Here is a 21,439-nt window from a genome sequence, read left to right on the forward strand (position 1 = left end):
CTGCAGTAATGCTGTGGGACAGGGTTAGGATACTCAATGTAATAGTGTATAGGACAGAAGGATAATACCTGCAGTAATGCTGTGTGGGACAGGGTTAGGATACTCAATGTAATAGTGTATAGGACAGAAGGATGATACCTGCAGTAATGCTGTGTGGGATAGGGATAAGATACTCAATGTGATAGTGTATAGGACAGAAGGATGATATCTGCAGTAATGCTGTGCGGGACAGGACTAGGATACTCAATTATGTATAGGACAGAAGGATGATACCTGCAGTATTGCTGTGTGGGACAGGGTTAGGATAATCAATGTAATAGTGTATAGGACAGGAGGGATGATACCTGCAGTATTGCTGTGGGACAGGGTTAGGATACTCAATGTAATAGTGTATAGGACAGGAGGATGATACCTGCAGTAATGCTGTGGGACAGGGTTAGGATGATCAATGTAATAGTGTATAGGACATTAGGATAATACCTGCAGTATTGCTGTGTGGGACAGGGTTAGGATACTCAATGTAATAGTGTATAGGACAGAAGGATGATACCTGCAGTAATGCTGTGTGGGATAGGGATAAGATACTCAATGTGATACTGTATAGGACAGAAGGATGATACCTGCAGTAATGCTGTGTGGGACAGGGTTAGGATAATCAATGTAATAGTGTATAGGACAGAAGGATGATACCTGCAGTAATGCTGTGGGACAGGGTTAGTATACTCAATGTAATAGTGTATAGGACAGAAGGATGATATCTGCAGTAATGCTGTGGGACAGGACTAGGATACTCAATGCGATAGTGTATAGGACAGAAGGATGATACCTGCAGTAATGCTGTGTGGGACAGGGTTAGGATACTCAATGTAATAGTGTATAGGACAGAAGGATGATATCTGCAGTAATGCTGTGTGGGACAGGGTTAGGATACTCAATGTAATAGTGTATAGGACAGAAGGATAAATCCTGCAGTAATGCTGTGTGGGACAGGGTTAGGATACTCAATGTGATAGTGTATAGGACAGAAGGATAATAACTGCAGTAATGCTGTGTGGGACAGGGTTAGGATACTCAATGTAATAGTGTATAGGACAGGAGGATAATACCTGCAGTAATGCTATGTGGGACAGGGTTAGGATACTCAATGTAATAGTGTATAGGACAGAAGGATGATACCTGCAGTATTGCTGTGGGACAGGGTTAGGATACTCAATGTGATAGTGTATAGGACAGAAGGATGATACCTGCAGTATTGCTGTGGGACAGGGTTAGGATACTCAATGTGATAGTGTATAGAACAGAAGGATAATAACTGCAGTAATGCTGTGTGGGACAGGGTTAGGATACTCAATGTAATAGTGTATAAGACAGAAGGATGAAACTGCCAGTAATATAGGGTGGGATATAGGGTTAGGATACTCAAAGTAATAGTGTATAGGACAGAAGGATAATAACTGCAGTAATGCTGTGTGGGATGGGGTAGGATTCTCAATGTAATAGTGTATAGGACAGAAGGATGATACCTGCAGTAATGCTGTGTGGGACAGGACTAGGATACTCAATGTAATAGTGTATAGGACAGAAGGATGATATCTGCAGTAATGCTGTGTGGGACAGGACTAGGATACTCAATGTAATAGTGTATAGGACAGAAGGATAATACCTACCTGCAGTAATGCTGTGTGGGACAGGGTTAGGATACTCAATGTAATAGTGTATAGGACAGAAGGATGATACCTGCAGTAATGCTGTGTGGGACAGGGTTAGGATACTCAATGTAATAGTGTATAGGACAGAAGGATGATATCTGCAGTAATGCTGTGGGACAGGACTAGGATACTCAATGTAATAGTGTATAGGACAGAAGGATAATACCTGCAGTAATGCTGTGTGGGACAGGGTTAGTATACTCAATGTAATAGTGTATAGGACAGAAGGATAATACCTGCAGTAATGCTGTGGGACAGGACTAGGATACTCAATGTAATAGTGTATAGGACAGAAGGATGATATCTGCAGTAATGCTGTGTGGGACAGGGTTAGGATAATCAATGTAATAGTGTATAGGACAGAAGGATGACACTGCCAGTAATATAGGGTGGGATATAGGGTTAGGATACTCACAGCAACAGTGTTTAGGGCAGAAGAATGTTACCTGCAGTAATACAGGGTGGGAATTAGGGGTAGAATACTCATAGTAATGGGTAGAAGGATGATACCTGTAGTAATGCAGGGTGGAGACGAGTAGATTAAGAACATAAGAACATGCCATACTGGGTCAGACCAAGGGTCCATCAAGCCCAGCATCCTCCTTCCAACAGTGGCCAAGTCAATCCCATGTTACTGTTGGTAGTAATAGCAGTGGCTATTTTCTATGTCAACTTAATTAATAGCAGGTAATGGGCTTCTCCTCCAAGAACTTATCCAATCCTTTTTTAAACACAGCTATACTAACTGCACTAACCACATCCTCTGGCAACAAATTCCAGAGCTTTATTGTGCGCTGAGTAAAAAAGAACTTTCTCCGATTAGTTTTAAATGTGCCCCATGCTAACTTCATGGAGTGCCCCCTAGTCTTTCTATTATCCGAAAGAATAAATAACCGATTCACATCTACCCGTTCTAGACCTCTCATGATTTTAAACACCTCTATCATATCCCCCCTCAGCCGTCTCTTCTCCAAGCTGAAAAGTCCTAACCTCTTTAGTCTTTCCAGTCTCACAAGGTCCTCCTGCAATTTATCACAATCTGCTTGTGATTTAACTACTCTGAACAATTTTGTCATCTGCAAATTTGATTATGTCACTCGTCGTATTTCTTTCCAGATCATTTATAAATATATTGAACAGTAAGGGTCCCAATACAGATCCCTGAGGCACTCCACTGTCCACTCCCTTCCACTGAGAAAATTGCCCATTCAATCCTACTCTCTGTTTCCTGTCTTTTAGCCAGTTTGCAATCCACGAAAGGACATTGCCACCTATCCCATGACTTTTTACTTTTCCTAGAAGCCTCTCATGAGGAACTTTGTCAAACGCCTTCTGAAAATCCAAGTATACTATATCTACCGGTTCACCTTTATCCACATGTTTATTAACTCCTTCAACAAAATGAAGCAGATTTGTGAGGCAAGACTTGCCCTGGGTAAAGCCATGCTGACTTTGTTCCATTAAACCATGTCTTTCTATATGTTCTGTGATTTTGATGTTTAGAACACTTTCCACTATTTTTCCTGGCACTGAAGTCAGGCTAACCGGTCTGTAGTTTCCCGGATCGCCCCTGGAGCCCTTTTTAAATATGGTGGTTACATTACTTAGTGACATTTTATAGGGCAGAAGGATGATACCTGCAGTAATATAGAGTGGGATACAGGGGTAGAATATTCACAGTAACAGTGTATAGGGCAGAATAATGATTCCTCCAGTTGAACAGAGTGGGACATAGGTGTACAATATCTGCAGTAATGATAACAGTATATGGAAGAGAGCAAGACACCTGCAGTTATGAACAAGTAGGTGCAGGCATGATGAGGTCAAATTGCAAAAACCCAGGTACCTGTATGCAAATGCTTTATAAATACACCTTCTTCCTTGTTTCCCATCACTATAATGAAAGATCCTTCTTACCCAGCAGCCAGGGGGCGCATGACTCCATGATACCATCCTTGGCTGATCTGAGGATGGACTCCGGGAGCGGGATGGAATGACGCACCATGGCACCATAGAGACCGTACTCTGCCATGACGCTGCTTCTCCCCCAGCACTTTTCTCGCTTTCTCCACTTGGCCCGGCGGTTCTGGAACCAGACCTGTAAGAGTTAAAAGAAAGAAAACATGAGAGGAGCCTCAGTAATAGCAGGATGGCTGGAAGGGGGCCTCTGCTGCATGCGCCCTGACCTTCCAGGCTGTAAGGACCTGTTTCTGGAAGGGTGACTGGGGGCTGCCTCAGGGCTGAGAGGGAGGGCATTTACTGCTCTGTGTCAGGGCGATGCATTTTGGGAGAGGGCATCCCTAGAACTAACAGGTCCTGTCACTTTGCATGAGTTAGCACAGAGGATTTTGGGCTGCCGTGTAGACAGTAAAGAGAAGTGTCACCTGGCCTGAGCTAGATACATTTTTCCCTGTATGTTGGGTAAGTAGTAGGAGAAGGCTGCATTCTGCAGTATTTTCCTTCAGCCTGGTAAAGTCTCATTTGCACATGATACTTGTGTGTTTATATACAGATAAGTGTTAATGTGGCAGGAAAACCTTCTTAATGTGAGGGTTAGAGCCTTACTGAATGGCATGAAAAAAACAGCCTGGAGAGGTCGTTCCAGCTCTAAAGGGGACACAGTAGGATTGCGGTTTATCTTCCATATGGGAATTTGATTTTATTTGGATAAATGCACATAAAACCAATGCTAGGCAGACTGGATGGGCCCTTTGGTCTTTATCTGCCATCATGTACTGATTAAGATGTCAAAACATTTTGTTTTCATTATCCATACTCTCTCTTTGTACTAGATCAATTTTAATATGTACTAGAAAATTTCTCTCGATAAATATCAATGCTTGACTACGAATACCTCCTCTGTAACCAATCTTTCTTTCAGGCTGATACAATAAAGCACGGTGAGGGTAGCGCACCAATTGATGAAATTTAGATGCGTGTTAGACATGATATTCGGGCGCCCTATACAGTAAAAGTATTAGCGCATCCATAGCACACGCACTAGCTGGCGTGTAGACAACTGCACCCGCTGCATGTAAATAGGATGATAATGGCTGGATTAGCTATTACTCTTGATACAGTAATGCAAGTCCAAAGTAGCGCATTTCTAACGAGCTTTTTTAACGTGTGAATTTTTGCGCCTACCCTGACCCTGGCATTAGTGTGGTAGCGCTATTCGTGGCAGACGTATTGGATAGCATCCAAGATGGATTTTGTACACATTTTTGCTTTGCTAGCCTTTTTATTACGTATGAAAGTGAGAATAAGGAATGCTAGGCAAAGGAGAGCGATCGCTGAGAACGCCCAATGTAAAAAAAACCTGGCAGCAAGACCCGAGGAGGTTAGAAATGGTTGCCCATAAGGAAAGCGTATATTTCTCGTCATCAACCCGTTACCGACATCTTTGTTCACTCGTCTTACCTGTTGAGAAATGTCAACATCCATTCAACGCCAATTCTGGACATCTTTATCCAGTTGAAAATGGCCGAAACAAACACTTTTCCAAGGTGTCGGTTTTGGCCTATTTGGACGTTCAAGCGCCAGCAACGTGCGGGGTCTTGCCTTTGCGGATGTCCATGAGAGAAAGGGCAGTGCATGGACGTCCAAAAAAAAATTGTGCAGGCTATTCTTGGTGAACTCTGAATGGTATGTTTTATGTTTTTATGTTCTTTTGTTTTTGATACAGACACTGGTACAGGCCAGAGCCATCCATGGACCGTCAGCAATGTACCTTTCACCCACTGACAACTCTCTTTGGGTTGCCCGAGCAAGATGTGGTGCGAAGGTACCCGCTCAGCTCATGGGCAATTCTGGCCCTATAGGAAGACCTGCACAGTGACTTTGACCCTGTGGCCAATTGCCACCATGCTGTGCCTGGGTTGACAAAACTTCTGGGTGCTTTACATTTTTTTGCTACCGGAAGTTTTCAGAATCCAGTTGGTATTGATGCGAGGATGACCTAGGCCTCATTCTCGTGGCACCAAGAACGGGTTACCGGTTCCTCGAGGCCAGCGCAACATCCGGGGAAGGGCCATGGGAGCAGGGCAGGCTCTCTCCCATGGAGGCACGCCTGGATGCTGTGCTGGCTCTCCAGGTGCGGTTGAACCGTGGTCTGGATGTCATGGAAGGCCTGGCATTGCAGATGGTGGCCATCTTGCAGGTCATGTGGTGTGGCCAGCAGGAAATTATTGAGCTGCTGCAATCCATGGCAGCAGCTCAAACACTGCTGGTCATGTCCCAGGCTCCATGAAGCCGGCCACTGTCTCCTCGTTGTCAGTGACGATGCTCTTTCTTGGCCACCATGGCCCTTTCCCTTCCCCATCCCTGCCTCCAATTGTAATATTTTTTTTAATATAAATATTTTATTTTTGTATTTTGATTGTTTATATATTTTTATATAGGAATAATAATAATTTGTATAAAACTTTTGGTCATTGTCCTCTGTACACAGCATTCGAGGGAGGTTGGATTTAATTGTATGATGTTACAGAAGCTGTAAGTGGTAGTGGTGGGTATGGGGGGTGTCTCAAAGGAAGATGATACAAGGGGAGAGACATGACAGATAGTTGAAGAGGGGAGGGAGATGGCAAGGACGACATAGGATCTGATATGTTTCACATTTGCTTGGGTTACAAATCATGTTTTATTTTATATCGGTGAGTAATTACCTTGAATAGTTTAGGCCCAGGGTCCCCACCTTTATCAAAACAAGAGCTCATAAATAAGAAACAGAATTAATTGCTTTCATAGATAAAATACTTTTATTTCACCAGTAGTCATGGGTGGTTCCAAGACCGCAAAGCAGTGGCTACATCTCAGATGGCGCTGATCAGTTCGTTCGTCAACCTGGAATGTACAGCCACTGCCCCTGTGATCTCGGTGCGTATTTGCTTGAGTTCCTGGAGCATTAACTCATTGTGTTGGTCCTGTCGTGACATTATTTTGGACATGAACTGCTTGCTTAGCCTATCAATACCAAATAATGCCTCTTCCAGGTCACGTGCCACTGATGCCTGATCCTGGTCTAGTGCCGCAGATGTCTCAACTGGGAATAGTACCGCAGATGTCTCATGTCTCTTGGTTCGAGATGTGACTTTGACCAGGTTAAGTGTGACAAGGCCCTGGGTATCACCAGCTAGGGATGTGCAGACCAAAAGTTTAAGTTCATAAGTCCATAAGTCGAAAGGGGGTCCCATTTGCGGTCAATATGGACATATGGAGAATTCCTTAAGTTGAGTCTATGTCCATATGTGCAAATAAAAATTTAAACCCCTCACCCGCCTTAATCCCCCCCCCCAAGACTTACCACAACTCCCTGGTGGTCAAGCGGGGTCAGGACGCCATTCCTGAACTCCTTTGCAAGGAGCACGTGACGTCGGCGCCACGTCAGAGTGACGCGGCGCCGACGTGGGGAATCACGTGGGGAATCACGTGACGCCGCGTCACTCCGACGTGAGGCGGACGTCATGTGATTCCCCATGCGTCCGCTCCCGGACCCTCACGGAACTTTTGGCCAGCTTTGGTAAGTCTTGGGGGGGGGATTAAGGAGGGTGAGGGGTTTAAATTTTTATTTAGATCAACAATCGCGATTTCCAACGTATTCAACATAGCTGTGTTGAATAAGTTGGAAATCCGATCGTTTAAGCCTCATCTTTTTTTTAAGTTAAAAAAAATAAGTTGCGTTTTCCATTTAAGTTCAAAACGAATGCACACCCCTATCACCAGCCTATACTTGTTCACTGGGGGAGTCCTCATTGAACTTTGGGAAAACAAATTCCAGCATGGAAATGGATTCATTTTCTTCCTCTGCGTCATCTGCCTCATTGACTCCATCTGTGGAGAAAAATGGAGAAAGACAAGTTGAAGTTCCAGATCTCAACTGTTGCCCTCCAAAGAGCCCTAAAGAAAAACATGCAATGCAAACAAGATGGCACCAAATGTATAGCTTCACTTGCTACAGTGCAGCCACACCGGCCACAACCTTTGGCCGCAAAGAACTCAGAACAAGCTCCTTGCATGGTGGTTCTCCGCTGGTCCCCATTGCTGCCGCCTCGATTTTGGCAGCCTTTTGTTTAACCTCCCTTCTAGTGTTGCGCCACCACTGCTGGACCAGAATGACCTCCCTGGGCATAACAGACAGGAAGCTAACATCCAGCGCAATCCTCTCCCAAATCCATTTCTTCGTAGAGCAAGAAACCTTTGATTTGAAGAGAACTTAGTAGTTCTCACAGACAGCGCACAGCTAGTGCCTGCCTACTCTTGCAGATCTCCAGCCTCTGTCTCCACCTGTGACATGGTACGTTTTGCTGCCATGGCAACTGATGTCTGAATGAAATAAAACAGAAGAAATGGAATTAATGAAAGCAATACTGGCCACATGGCTAGTGTTAAGAGTCACTGGTACATGCAGTTTATGGTCACAACAAAGAAAAAAGGCACATGAATAGCGGGGCCACCGAGCATGGGCGTTCCCGCTTCTATCCAGGATGTCCATGGCTCCGGGCGTCCATAACTGCATCTCTTACCTGTTCAAAGTAAAGGGTTACCAATGCTGATCTTCCAATTGCTCTAATATGAAAAGCACCAGTTCAAGCCAACTTCTATAATACTGACCCGAACTGAATAGAAAAGGACAGCGATTTATATACCTACCTCCGAGGCAGGACTATCACGCACCACTTGACGTCACGGTGGGGGAGCAATGACATGTTAGGAATCATCAATGAAAAATTGGAAAAGGATAAATTGGAAACTCTTGTTTACTATTATTTGTTGTTATTTGTCATAATTACAATTGACATGTATGCCCTTTTGACAGAAGTTCAACGCATTCTCCAGCACACGAGAGATACTCTATAGACGTCTGATACAGTAGTGCTGTGGACACTTTTTTTGACTTCCATGCGCTTTTTTGGCATCATTTTCATTTGTGTCTTATTTGAATACTGTATCGTGCATCTAAGAAAATCTTTAGCGCATCTGTATTGTATCAGCCTGTATGTTTTTGTTGAGTTATAATTATGAATGTTACTTTGTAAACCGTTGTGATCTAGACATGGAAATATGGTATAGAAAATGTCTAAATAAATGAAATATGTACTATGTTACTGCACTATAGTGTGCACTATATATGTTATCTGCTGTCATGTACTAAGTTACTGCATATCAATTAAGAACATGCCATACCTGGTCAGACCAAGGGTCCATCAAGCCCAGCATCCTGCTTCCAACAGTGCCCAATCCAGGCCATAAGAACCTGGCAAGTAACCAAAAACTAAGTCTATTCCAGCTGAGGAGGGATATGAGAGAGGTCTTTAAGATCATGAGAGGTCTTGAATGAGGAGATGTGACTCGGTTATTTACACTTTCAGATAATAGAAGGACTAGGGGGCATTCCATGAAGTTAGCAAGTAGCACATTTAAGACTAATCGGAGAAACTTATTTTTCACTCAATGCACAATTAAACTCTGGAATTTGTTGCTAGGGGATGTGGTTAGTGCAGTTAGTGTAGCTGGGTTAAAAAAAGGTTTGGATAAGTTCTTGGAGGAGAAGTCCATTAACTACTATTAATCAAGCTTACTTAGGGAATAGCAACTGCTATTAATTGCATCAGTAGCATGGGATCTTCTGGGTAATTGCCAGATCCTTGTAGCCTGGTTTGGCCTCTGTTGGAAACAGGATGCTGGGCTTGATGGACCCTTGGTCTGACCTAGCATGTCAATTTCTTATGTTCTTTTATTCTTACTGTTGCTAGTAATAGCAGTGACAATTTTCTAAGTAAACTTAATTAATAGCAGGTAATGGACTTCTCCTCCAAGAACTTATCCAATCCTTTTTTAAACACCGCTACACCAACTGCACTAACCACATCCTCTGGCAACAAATTCCAGAGTTTAATTGTGCGTTGAGTGAAAAAGAACTTTCTCCGATTAGTTTTAAATGTGCCACATGCTAACTTCATAAGAACATAAGAACATGCCATACTGGGTCAGACCAAGGGTCCATCAAGCCCAGCATCCTGTTTCCAACAGTGGCCAATCCAGGCCATAAGAACCTGGCAAGTACCCAAAAACTAAGTCTATTGTCTAAGTCATGGAGTGCCCCCTAGTCTTTCTATAATCTGAAAGATTAAATAACAGATTCCCATCTACCTGTTCTAGACCTCTCATGATTTTAAACACCTCTATCATATCCCCCCTCAGCCGTCTCTTCTCCAAGCTGAACAGCCCTAACCTCATTAAACTTTCCTCATAGGGGAGCTGTTCCGTCCCCTTTATCATTTTGGTTGCCCTTCTCTGTACCTTCTCCATTGCAATTATATCTTTTTTGAGATGCGGCGACCAGAATTGTACACAGTATTCAAGGTGCGGTCTCACCATGGAGCGATACAGAGGAATTATGACATTTTCTGTTTATTAACCATTCCCTTCCCAATAATTCCCAACATTCTGTTTGCTTCTTTGACTGCTGCAGCACACTGAGCCGACGATTTCAATGTGTTCTCCACTATGACGCCTAGAAGTCTCTTTCTTGGGTTGTAGCACCTAATATGGAAGCTAACATTCGGGCCGATAAAGTAAACTCCGCTGGAGAGCGGGTGAACGCCCGCTCTCCCGGCGCGCGCACAGGCCACTGTCCTGTGTGCGCGATTCTCTATTTAAATGAGGCCCGGCAGTAGAAACAGACAAAAGGAGGCGCTAGGGGCACTAGCGCGTCCCTTGCGCCTCCTTTTGGACTGGAGCGGCGGCTGTCAGCGGGTTTGACAGCCTACACTCAATTTTGCCCGCTGAAAGCCATGGGCTCAGAAACCGAACGCCGGCAAAATTGAGCGTCCGGTTTTCGACCTGACAGCCACGGGCCGACTTTAAATTTTTTTTTTTTCCCTTCGGGACCTCCAACTTAATATCGCCATGATATTAAGTCGGAGGGTGCACAGAAAAGCAGTTTTTACTGCTTTTCTGTGCACTTTCCCGGTGCCCGAAGAAATTAGTGCCTACCTTTGGGTAGACGCTAATTTCTGAAAGCAAAATGTGCGGCTTGGCTGCACATTTTGTTTTCTGAATCGCGCGGGAATACCTAATAGGGCCATCAACATGCATTTGCATGTTGCGGGCACTATTAGGTTAGGGGGATTGGACGCACGTTTTCAGCCCCTTACTGAATAAGGGGTAACGCTAGTGCGTCGAAAATGCGCGTCCAGTGGCGGGTTAACAGTGAGTACTGTATCGGCCCGATTGTGTAACTATAGCATGGGTTATTTTTCCCTATATGCATCACCTTGCACTTATCCACATTAAATTTCATCTGCCATTTGGATGCCCAATTTTCCAGTCTCACAAGGTCTTCCTGCAATTTATCACAATCTGCTTGTGATTTAACTACTCTGAACAATTTTGTATCATCTGTAAATTTGATTATCTCACTCGTCGCATTTCTTTCCAGATCATTTATAAATATACTGAAAAGTAAGGGTCCCAATACAGATCCCTGAGGCACTCCACTGTCCACTCCCTTCCACTGAGAAAATTGCCCATTTAATCCTACTCTGTTTCCTGTCTTTTAGCCAGTTTGCAATCCACGAAAGGACATCGCCACCTATCCCATGACTTTTTACTTTTCCTAGAAGCCTCTCATAAGGAACTTTGTCAAACGCCTTCTGAAAATCCAAGTATACTACATCTACTGGTTCACCTTTATCCACATGTTTATTAACTCCTTCAAAAAAGTGAAGCAGATTTGTGAGGCAAGACTTGCCCTGGGTAAAGCCATGCTGACTTTGTTCCATTAAACCATGTCTTTCTATATGTTCTGTGATTTAGATGTTTAGAACACTTTCCACTATTTTTCCTGGCACTGAAGTCAGGCTAACCGGTCTGTAGTTTCCCGGATCGCCCCTGGAGCCCTTTTTAAATATTGGGGTTACATTAGCCACCCTCCAGTGTTCAGGTACAATGGATGATTTTAATGATAGGTTACAAATTTTTACTAATAGATTTGAAATTTCATTTCCTAGTGTGTAGCCAGATGGACTCAGAACAAGTGGGTATAGTGTGCTCGTGCTAGCAGTTGGAGACGGATCTGACGTCAGCACGGGGTACATATACCCCCACAGGAAGTGAAGCAACTCAGTAATTTCTGTCTCCAAAGCAGTTTGGAGCTCCTGCACGCTCGCTGAGCGTGTTTTCCAAATCTACTTTCTACTTACAAATTTCTCAGGCAATTCCAGGCCCCAGTACTATGGAGGCATCTACGCAGAACCCCCTTCTGGAGGGTCTTCGTCCCACAGCCCGCCATTTTCCCTTCCTGCAAGCGGCGCAACAGCTGATCGATCTGGAGTGGAATGCGCCGGAGGCCTTATTCAAAGGGGGTCGGGCCCTGTCCGGCATGTACCCCCTGGACCCGGCAATCAAGGACATGCTGGCGGGCCCTAAGGTGGACGCCTTGGTCAGCGCTGTGGTCAAGCGCACTACCATTCCAGTGGAGGGGGGGCGGGGCGGCCCTCAAGGAGCCTCATGACTGACGCCTGGACGCCATCCTGAAACAGACCTTTGAAGTAGCAGCTCTGTCTCTGAGGATTGCAACCTGCTGCACAGTGGTAACGCGTTCCTGTTTGTCACAGGTCAGGAACAATGCTCCGGCAGCGGACATGGAGTCAGCTCTCTCGTTCCTTACGGATGCCGCCTCCGACCTAGTCCATACGACAGCCAAGGGGGTCTCATCCTCAGTAGCAGCCAGGAGGCAGCTCTGGATACGGAACTGGTCAGCCGACGCCCCTTCTAAGACACGTCTCACTAGAATGCCGTTCAAGGGGTCTCTTCTGTTTGGCAGTGACCTAGATAAACTGGCCAGCACATGGGGCGCCTCTCCAGTACCTCAACTGCCGGAAGACAGGTCCAAGAGGAACCAGCGCACCTTTCCAAGGCCCTCCAGAGGTAGAAGCTCCCAACGCTTCACTCCCTATAGGAGTCGCTACCAGGCACCTCGTCCTCAGGCCAGGAACCAGTCCTTTCGGACCAAGCAGCGGGGAGGGGAGAAGAGGGGAGCCGGTTCGGGTCCCGGCCGCACCCCACAATGAGAATCAGCCGATCCATCCGGGGGTCGAAGCCATAGGGGGCAGGTTAACCATCTTCTACCCCAGATGGGTCGAGATTACGTCAGACCAGTGGGTCCTCGCCATCATCCGAGAGGGGTATTATCTGGACTTCCATCACATCCCTCCGGACACGTTTGTGGAATCTCCATGTCCAAGCCACAAGAAAACAGCACTGGAAGCTACCCTGGCGAGGCTCCTGTCCTTGAAAGCCATAATCCCAGTACCTGCATGGGAAATGGATTCTGGGCACTGTTCCATTTATTTCATGGTACCCAAGAAAGAGGGCACTTTCCGGCCCGTATTGGACCTCAAGTCGGTCAACCGATACTTAAGAGTCCCACGGTTTCGCATGGAAACTCTGCGCTCAGTTAAGACCGCAGTACAGCCAAGGGAATTCCTCACGGCCTTAGACTTTTCAGAAGCCTACCTGCATATCCCGATCCATCGGGATCACCAGCGCTACCTACGCTTCAAGGTTCTGGGACAACACTTCCAATTCCGGGCTTTGCCCTTCGGGTTAGCCACGGCGCCGCGGACCTTCACCAAGGTGATCGTAGCAGTAGCAGCGGCGCTCAGACGGGAAGGTATCCTTGTCCATCCCTACCTAGACGATTGGCTGATCAGAGCGAAATCACGAGAAGAGAGCCATCGGCAACCGACAGAGTGATCGCCCTTCTGGAAAGCCTGGGATGGGTAGTCAACCTAAGCAAGAGTTGCCTACAGCCTTCCCAATCACTGGAATACCTGGGAGTCCGGTTCGACACCCAGGCAGACAAAGTCAGCCTAACCACCAAGAGAAGGTTAAAGCTCCAGACCCGTCTACGGTCCCTGATGGGAGCCAGCCGGCCCATAGCCTGGGATTACCTGCAGGTTCTCGGTCTCATGGCATCCACCCTGGAAGTGGTACCATGGGCAAGGGCCCATATGAGACCATTACAACACTCCCTCCTCTCTCGGTGGAGCCCACGTGTACAGAATTACACCGTACATCTATCTCTACCCGCCAGAGTGCGGACCCAGCTACGGTGGTGGTTACAGTCCGACCACACGAGCAGGGGGTCGAAGATGTCCTCCCCCACGTGGACCCTGCTCACCACAGATGCCAGCCTGAGCGGATGGGGAGCACACTGCGAAGAGCTCACCGCCCAAGGGCGGTGGAACAGAGTGGAGTCGGGATGGAACATCAACCGTCTAGAGGCACGGGCAGTCCGATTAGCCTGCCTGCGATTTGCTCACAGATTGAAGAACAGAGCAGTCAGAGTGATGTCCGACAACGCCACCACGGTGGCATACATCAACCGACAGGGTGGAACCAGAAGCCAACAAGTGTCCCTAGAGATAGCCCCGCTGATGGCTTGGGCAGAGGCGAATCTCCAGGACATCTCCACCGTCCACATTGCCGGAAGGGACAACACAGCGGCAGACTTCCTCAGCAGGGAAAGCCTAAATCCGGGAGAGTGGCAGCTGTCCCCCACAGCCTTCCAGATCGTGGATCAGTGGGGGATTCCGGACATGGACCTGTTAGCGGACAGGTCCAATGCTCAAGTACCCAGATACTTCAGCCGCAAGCGAGATCCGTTCTCTCACGGGATTGACGCCCTGGTTCAGCCATGGCCTCCAGAGACTCTGCTATACGCCTTTCCTCCGTGGCCCCTGCTGGGCGCCCTGCTTCACAAGATTCAGAGACACAGAGGCCTAGTTCTTCTAGTGGCACCAGATTGGCCCAGAAGACCTTGGTACGCGGACATGAGAAGACTACTGGCAGGGGAGCCCCTTCCCCTACCTCCTCTCAGGGACCTGCTTTGTCAAGGTCCCATCCTCCACGAGGATCCGGCTCAATTCTCTCTTACGGTCTGGCCATTGAGAGGGCTAGACTGAAGAAAAGAGGTTACTCGGAGCCGGTGATAGATACACTCCTCCGAGCTCGCAAGTTTTCCACATCACTCACATATATAAGGATCTGGAGAGTATTTGAAGCCTGGTGCGACACTCAAAGCACCAATCCACATGCGACCACAATCCCTATTGTTCTGGATTTCCTGCAGTATGGGCTTCAGAAGGGTCTCTCCCTAAGCTCCATCAAGGTTCAGGTGGCTGCGCTGTCTTGCTACGGTCCCAGGAGGGATGGCAAGACCATTGCCACGCACCCAGATGTTTCCCGCTTCCTGAAAGGAGTCAAGCACATTCGTCCGCCACTGAAGTGGCCAGTGCCCCTGTGGAACCTCAACATTGTTTTGGATTTCCTCGCAGGATCCACCTTCAGACCCCTTCGGGGCCTGTCTCTCCTTTCGCTAACTTTGAAGATGGTGTTCTTGCTGGCGGTGTGTTCCGCACGCCGCATCTCAGAGCTACAAGCACTGTCCTGCTGTGATCCCTTTTTGCGAATCACTCCTGAGGCTATCCATCTTTGCACGGTTCCCTCCTTTTTACCTAAAGTGGTCTCACAGTTTCACCTCAACCAAACCATATCTTTGCCAACCACGGCGGGTTTGAAGAAATCTGAAGAAGGGCGTTTGTTACGCCATCTCGACATCGGCAGATTGCTGCCCAGATACCTGGAAAAGACAGAAGCAGTAAGAAAGACGGACCATCTGTTCGTCCTTCACAGCGGGAAGAAGCAAGGGGAAGCGGCCTCTTGGCCTACCATAGCCCGTTGGATCAAAGAAGTTATCAGAGCGGCCTACGTAGAGGCTGGAAAGTCACCACCTGTACAGGTCAAGGCTCATTCTACCAGAGCACAAGCAGCATCTTGGGCAGAATCGAGGATGCTGTCGCCCGCAGAAATAGGCAGCGACATGGTCCTCCCTCCATACCTTTTTCCAGATTTTACCATCTGGATGTCCAGGCCAGGGAGGACACAGCATTTGCGAGGGCAGTCCTACGCGGTCTTCAGGCAGCCTCCCGCCCAGTCCGGGAGTAAAGCTTTTGTACATCCCACTTGTTCTGAGTCCATCTGGCTACACACTAGGAAATGCTAAGATTACTTACCTGATAATCTCCTTTTCCTTAGTGTAGACAGATGGACTCAGCATCCCGCCCGGCTGCCGGTGTACATGGGTTTCACCAATTCAAGGTAAGCCATGGCAGTTTCTTACATAAGAGCATCCACTCTACCAGGTGTCGACGCCTTCCGGTTGGAAGCGCTGGCGGTCTCCAGCTACTATCAATCGGTAAGGGGAATCCTGTTTCACTAAGTCATTGATCGGTCAGTACACATATATCCATAACAGCTTTTGCAAGGAAGATTACTGAATTGCTTCACTTCCTGTGGGGGTATATTTATTTATTTATTTATTTATTTATTTATTTATTATTTTTATTATACCGAATTTCATGACTGGAATCACATCAACCTGGTTTACAATTAACAATGTGTGTAAGGCAGAGAGTAACATAATAAACAATATTCCCCATTCAAACTTCAAATACAGAAAACAATATTATGGATGTGAGAAAGTTACAATAAAACAGGGAAAATTAACTAGGATCTGGAAAGGGGAGAAACTGAACAAAGAAATATTTACATTTCAGCCAATTGCATCAATTAATATATATATATTATAATATTGTGTATATATAGTAATATAGCAAAAATGAATATATATGATGCGGTTGTGGAGGAAGAAAATATGGTGCTGTGTATGAGTGTGAAGTTCGTGGGTTTTTATTTCAATCCATATTTTTGAATAATAGAAAGTGCTGAAGTGTGGAGGTTTTAATCAAGGGCTGGGAATGCTTTTTTAAAAAGCCAAGTTTTTAGTCTTTTCCTAAATGTTAGAGTGCATGGTTCTTGCTCAAGTCAGGTGGGATAGAGTTCCAAAGAGTTGGACCTGCTGAGGAGAAAGCTCTGAGACTGTAGGATTTATGTTGGTAGGTTTTGGCATGTGGGACCTGAAGTGATTCTTTGTAGTATTCCCTGATGGGTCTGGCGGATGTGTGTTTTTTGAAAGGGATTTGTAGGTCGAGTTGAGTGTGTTGGTGGATGGCCTTGTAGATGATAGTGATGGATTTATACATAATTCTGTAGTGGATCGGTAACCAATGAAGGTCTTTGAGGATAGGGGAGATGTGGTCGATTTTCCTGGAGTTTGTAAGGATCCTGGCTGCTGTGTTGTGTACCATTAGTAGAGGCTTGGTATAGGAAGCTGGGAGGCCTAATAGTAGTGAGTTGCAATAATCTAGTTTGGAGAAGATTATTGCTTGCAAGATTGTTCTAAAGTCCTGAGTGTGGAAAAGTGGCTTTATTCTTTTCAGAATATGTAATTTGTGGAAGCAATCTTTGGTGGTTTGGTTAATGAATGGTTTGAGGTTAAGACGGTTATCTAAGATGGCTCCTAGGTCTCTTACGTGAGCTGTTTGAAGGAGGGCTGGTGGCTTTGAATGTGTGTTGTTGTTTTCCGGTGATATAAGCAGATATTCCGTTTTCGACGCATTGAGGACTAGGTTTAGGCTGTTGAGGAGGAGTTTGATTTCTAATAAGCAACTATCCCAGTATTCCATTGTTATCGAGTGATTCTTTTATAGGGATCACAATCTGTACGTCGTCTGCGAAGAGGAAGTGTTTCAGGCTTAATTTTGTGAGTAGTTGACATAGTGGTAGAAGGTAGACATTGAAAAGCGTGGGTGAAAGCGATGAACCTTGCGGCACCCCTCTGGTAGAGGGGTGATATTGGGATTCTGTATTATGAATTTTGACCCTATATCCTCTGTTTTCCAGGAAGGTTTTGAACCAAGTTAGTGAAGCCCCTGTCACTCCTATGTTTGCCAGTTGTTTTAGAAGGAGGTAATGGTTGACGGTGTCAAAGGCCGCCAAGAAGTTGAGGAGGATTAGTAAAAATGCTTTGCCTTTATCGATTCCGGAGAGAAGGAAGTCCGTGAGTGAGAGGAGTAGCGTTTTGGTGCTTGCGGCTTAGCGAAAACCATATTGGTTTGGAGACAGAATACTGTGTTCTTCCAAGTAGTTGGAGAGTTGAGTGTTCACCAATCTTTCCATAATTTTGGCTATGAATGGGAGGTTGGAAATAGGGCGGAAGTTGTTGGGATCTGTACCCGTGCTGATGTAAGATCCGTCTCCAACTGCTAGCACGAGCACACTATACCCACTTGTTCTGAGTCCATCTGTCTACACTAAGGAAAAGGAGATTATCAGGTAAGTAATCTCAGCATTTTTGAGTTCCTTCAGATCTCTGGGGTGTATACCATCCGGTTCAGGTGATTTACTACTCTTCAGTTTGTCAATCAGGCCTACCACATCTTCTAGGTTCACCGTGATTTGATTCAGTCCATCTGAATCATTACCCATGAAAACCTTCTCCAGTACGGATACCTCCCCAACATCCTTTTCAGTAAACACCGAAGAAAAGAAATCATTCAATCTTTCCTTGATGGCCTTATCTTCTCTAAGTTCCCCTATAACCCCTCGATCATCTAATGGTCCAAACTGACTCCCTCACAGGCTTTCTGCTTCGGATATATTTTAAAAAAGTTTTTACTGTGAGTTTTTGCCTCTATGGCCAACTTCTTTTCAGATTCTCTCTTAGCCTGTCTTATCAATGTCTTATATTTAACTTGCCAACGTTTATGCATTATCCTATTTTCTTCTATTGGATCCTTCTTCCAATTTTTGAATGAAGATCTTTTGGCTAAAATAGCTTCTTTCACCTCCCCTTTTAACCATGCCGGTAATCGTTTTGCCTTCTTTCTACCTTTCTTAATGTGCGGAATACATCTGGACTGGGCTTCTAGGATGGTATTTTTTTAACAATGACCACGCCTCTTGCACATTTTCCCTTTGAAAGTTTAGCACTATAGCCGTGGGATTTGCTTACTGTCCCCCTTCCAGTCATTAAATTCAAATGTGATCATGGGATCGGAGGCGATGTCCTTTTGTGGATTACAAAACTGGCTAAAAGACAGGAAACAGAGAGTAGGATTAAATGGACAATTTTCTCATTGGAAGGGGTGTGGGGCAATGGAGTGCCTCAGGGATCTGTATTGGGACCCTTACTTTTCAATATATTTATAAATGATCTGGAAAGGAATACGACGAGTGAGGTATCAAATTTGCAGATGATACAAAATTATTCAGAGTAGTTAAATCATAAGCAGATTGTGATAAATGGCAGGAGGTCCTTGTGAGACTGGAAAAATTGGGCATCCAAATGGCAGATGAAATTTAATGTGATTAAGTGGCAAGGTGATGCATATAGGGAAAAATAACCCATGCTATAGTTACACAGGGTTAGGTTCCATATTAGGAGCTTACCACCCAGGAAAAGATCTAAGCATCATAGTGGATAATACTTTAAAATCATCGGCTCAGTGTGCTGCGGCAGTCAAAAAAGCAAACAGAATGTTGGGAATTATTAGGAAGGGAATGGTGAATAAAACGGAAAGTGTCATAATGCCTCTGTATCGCTCCATGGTGAGACCGCACTTGAATACTGTGTACAATTCTTGTCGCCGCATCTCAAAAAAGATATAATTGCGATGGAGAAGGTACAGAGAAGGGCAACCAAAATGATAAAGGGGATGGAACAGCTCCCCTATGAGGAAAGGCTTAAGAGGTTAGGACTGTTCAGCTTGGAGAAGAGACAGCTGAGAGGGGGATGTGATAGAGGTGTACACGCCGTGACCGGAGACCTGCGCGACCGGCGCCGGAGCCCCACCGGGGGAAGGTCAGGTCAGTACACGGCCTCCCCACCCGGGGGACCCCGACGCCAGCCGCGTGCGCCGAGGCCCAAAGCCTCAGAAGGAAACGCGGCGATAAAGAGGAAACAAACCCGCGAAACGCGACAAGGCCCGCCCTCAAATAGAAGCCAGCCAACCAGCTCCAGCCAGGCTGGGCTTTAAATTCCACACACTGCTAGGCGTCGCGCGCCGAAGGAGCACGACAAAGGGGCCTGCCCCTTTGTGTGCCCCTTCGTGAGCACCTGAACAGCACCAGAACCACGATTCTCGAAGCGGCTGCCATTATACTCCATTATACTCCACCTGCGCCGCCATCCCTCAGCCCAAGTCGGCCTCCCTGCGCAGTCGGCGTCGGCCCCTGGAATCCCACAACTAAGGGGCCTTAAAAGCAACCGTCGCTAATTTCCATCAACTACCCCACCCACTCCTTATAAGCGCCAACCCATTCCAGCTTCTAACCTTTACCCAGCCACTCCAGCAGTCATCCACTTACTCCAGCATCCAGCATTCATCCAGTCACTCCAGCATCCAGTCTCTCCAGCATCCAGCATTCATCCAGTCACTCCAGCATCCAGTCTCTCCAGCATCCAGCCATTCATTCATCCAGCTCACTCCAGCATCCAGTCTCTCCAGCATCCAGCATTCATCAGTTACTCCAGCATCCCAGTCTCTCCAGCATCCAGTCTCTCCAGCATCCAGCATTCATCCAGTCACTCCAGCATCCAGTCACTCCAGCATCCAGCATTCATCCAGTCACTCCAGCATCCAGTTACTCCAGCATCCAGTCACTCCAGCATCCAGCATTCATCCAGTCACTCCAGCATCACAGTCTCTCCAGCATCCAGCATTCATCCCAGTCTCTCCAGCATCCAGTCGCTCCAGCATCCAGCATTCATCCAGTCACTCCAGCATCCAGTCACTCCAGCATTCATCCAGTCACTCCAGCATCCAGTCTCTCCAGCATCCAGCATTCATCCAGTCACTCCAGCATCCAGCATTCATCCAGTCACTCCAGCATCCAGTCTCTCCAGCATCCAGCATTCATCCAGTCACTCCAGCATCCAGTCTCTCCAGCATCCAGCATTCATCCAGTTACTCCAGCATCTAGCCACTCCAGCATCCATCATCAACTTGCATCCAAAAAAGACATTAACATGCTACAAACCTTCTCCATTCCGATTATCCCTCGCTCAATCTCCATCAGAGCTAACGCACCGTTACTCAATCTACGCTCAAAGAGATCTCTGATTCCAATCATGATCTCCCCATTAACACAATTCCTAGGTCTATCCTTAATAACCTTAAGCCTTCTAAACTCGCAGTCGCTCTCAAAAAAATCTCACTTGCTCAACGACCATCTACTAGACTCTCAACCGGACATATGTGCCATTACCGAAACATGGCTGAAAAACACAGATACAGCCATAATTAACCAACTACCAATACAACAATATGACATCTTCTCTATCCCCAGACCTAAAAAAAGAGGGGTGGAATAATGTTAATCACAAAAAAGAATTAAGGACTAACTCAACAAGCCTTCAAATCTACGACTAAATTAAAATCGGATTATTCAAATCCTCCCAACTCCAAATCTGCCTTATTTACGCCCCCCCAGGGCTCCTAGAAGCCGACCCCTCTCCACTCATCGAAATTATAGCCAAACATATCGACTCCATCTCACCTGCTATCATTTTAGGAGATTTCAACATCCATGTTGATTCTCCCTCCCCATCTTCCAACTGCGAAGCCCTACTTTCCTCCTTCCAGGCAATGGGTTTCAATCAAATCATAAATAAGCCCACCCATAAGGCAGGCCACACGCTTGACCTGATATTCACAAATGATACCATCTCGCCCATCTCCCCACCTTCCTGCTCCCCCATCCCCTGGTCAGACCATTCGTTGATAGTTACAAAACTAGCCATTAATCAAAAACAGACCCCT

At 46.2% G+C, this 21,439-nt stretch overlaps 1 protein-coding gene across 1 annotated transcript in view; it reads right to left on the minus strand.

Annotated features, from left to right (window-relative positions):
- Nucleotides 1-21,439, minus strand: part of LOC115089350 (visual system homeobox 2-like) — a 131,791-nt gene that overhangs the window by 37,429 nt on the left and 72,923 nt on the right. Inside the window, exons 2-3 of the mRNA XM_029597438.1 lie at nt 7,441-7,541; nt 3,627-3,807 (exon numbers count right to left, since the gene is read on the minus strand). Of these exons, the coding sequence (XP_029453298.1) occupies nt 3,627-3,807; nt 7,441-7,541 (282 nt within the window). The remainder of the gene's footprint in view (nt 1-3,626; nt 3,808-7,440; nt 7,542-21,439) is intronic.

Source organism: Rhinatrema bivittatum, chromosome 4 (assembly GCF_901001135.1).
Source record: "Rhinatrema bivittatum chromosome 4, aRhiBiv1.1, whole genome shotgun sequence".
Taxonomy (NCBI): Eukaryota; Metazoa; Chordata; class Amphibia; order Gymnophiona; family Rhinatrematidae; genus Rhinatrema; species Rhinatrema bivittatum.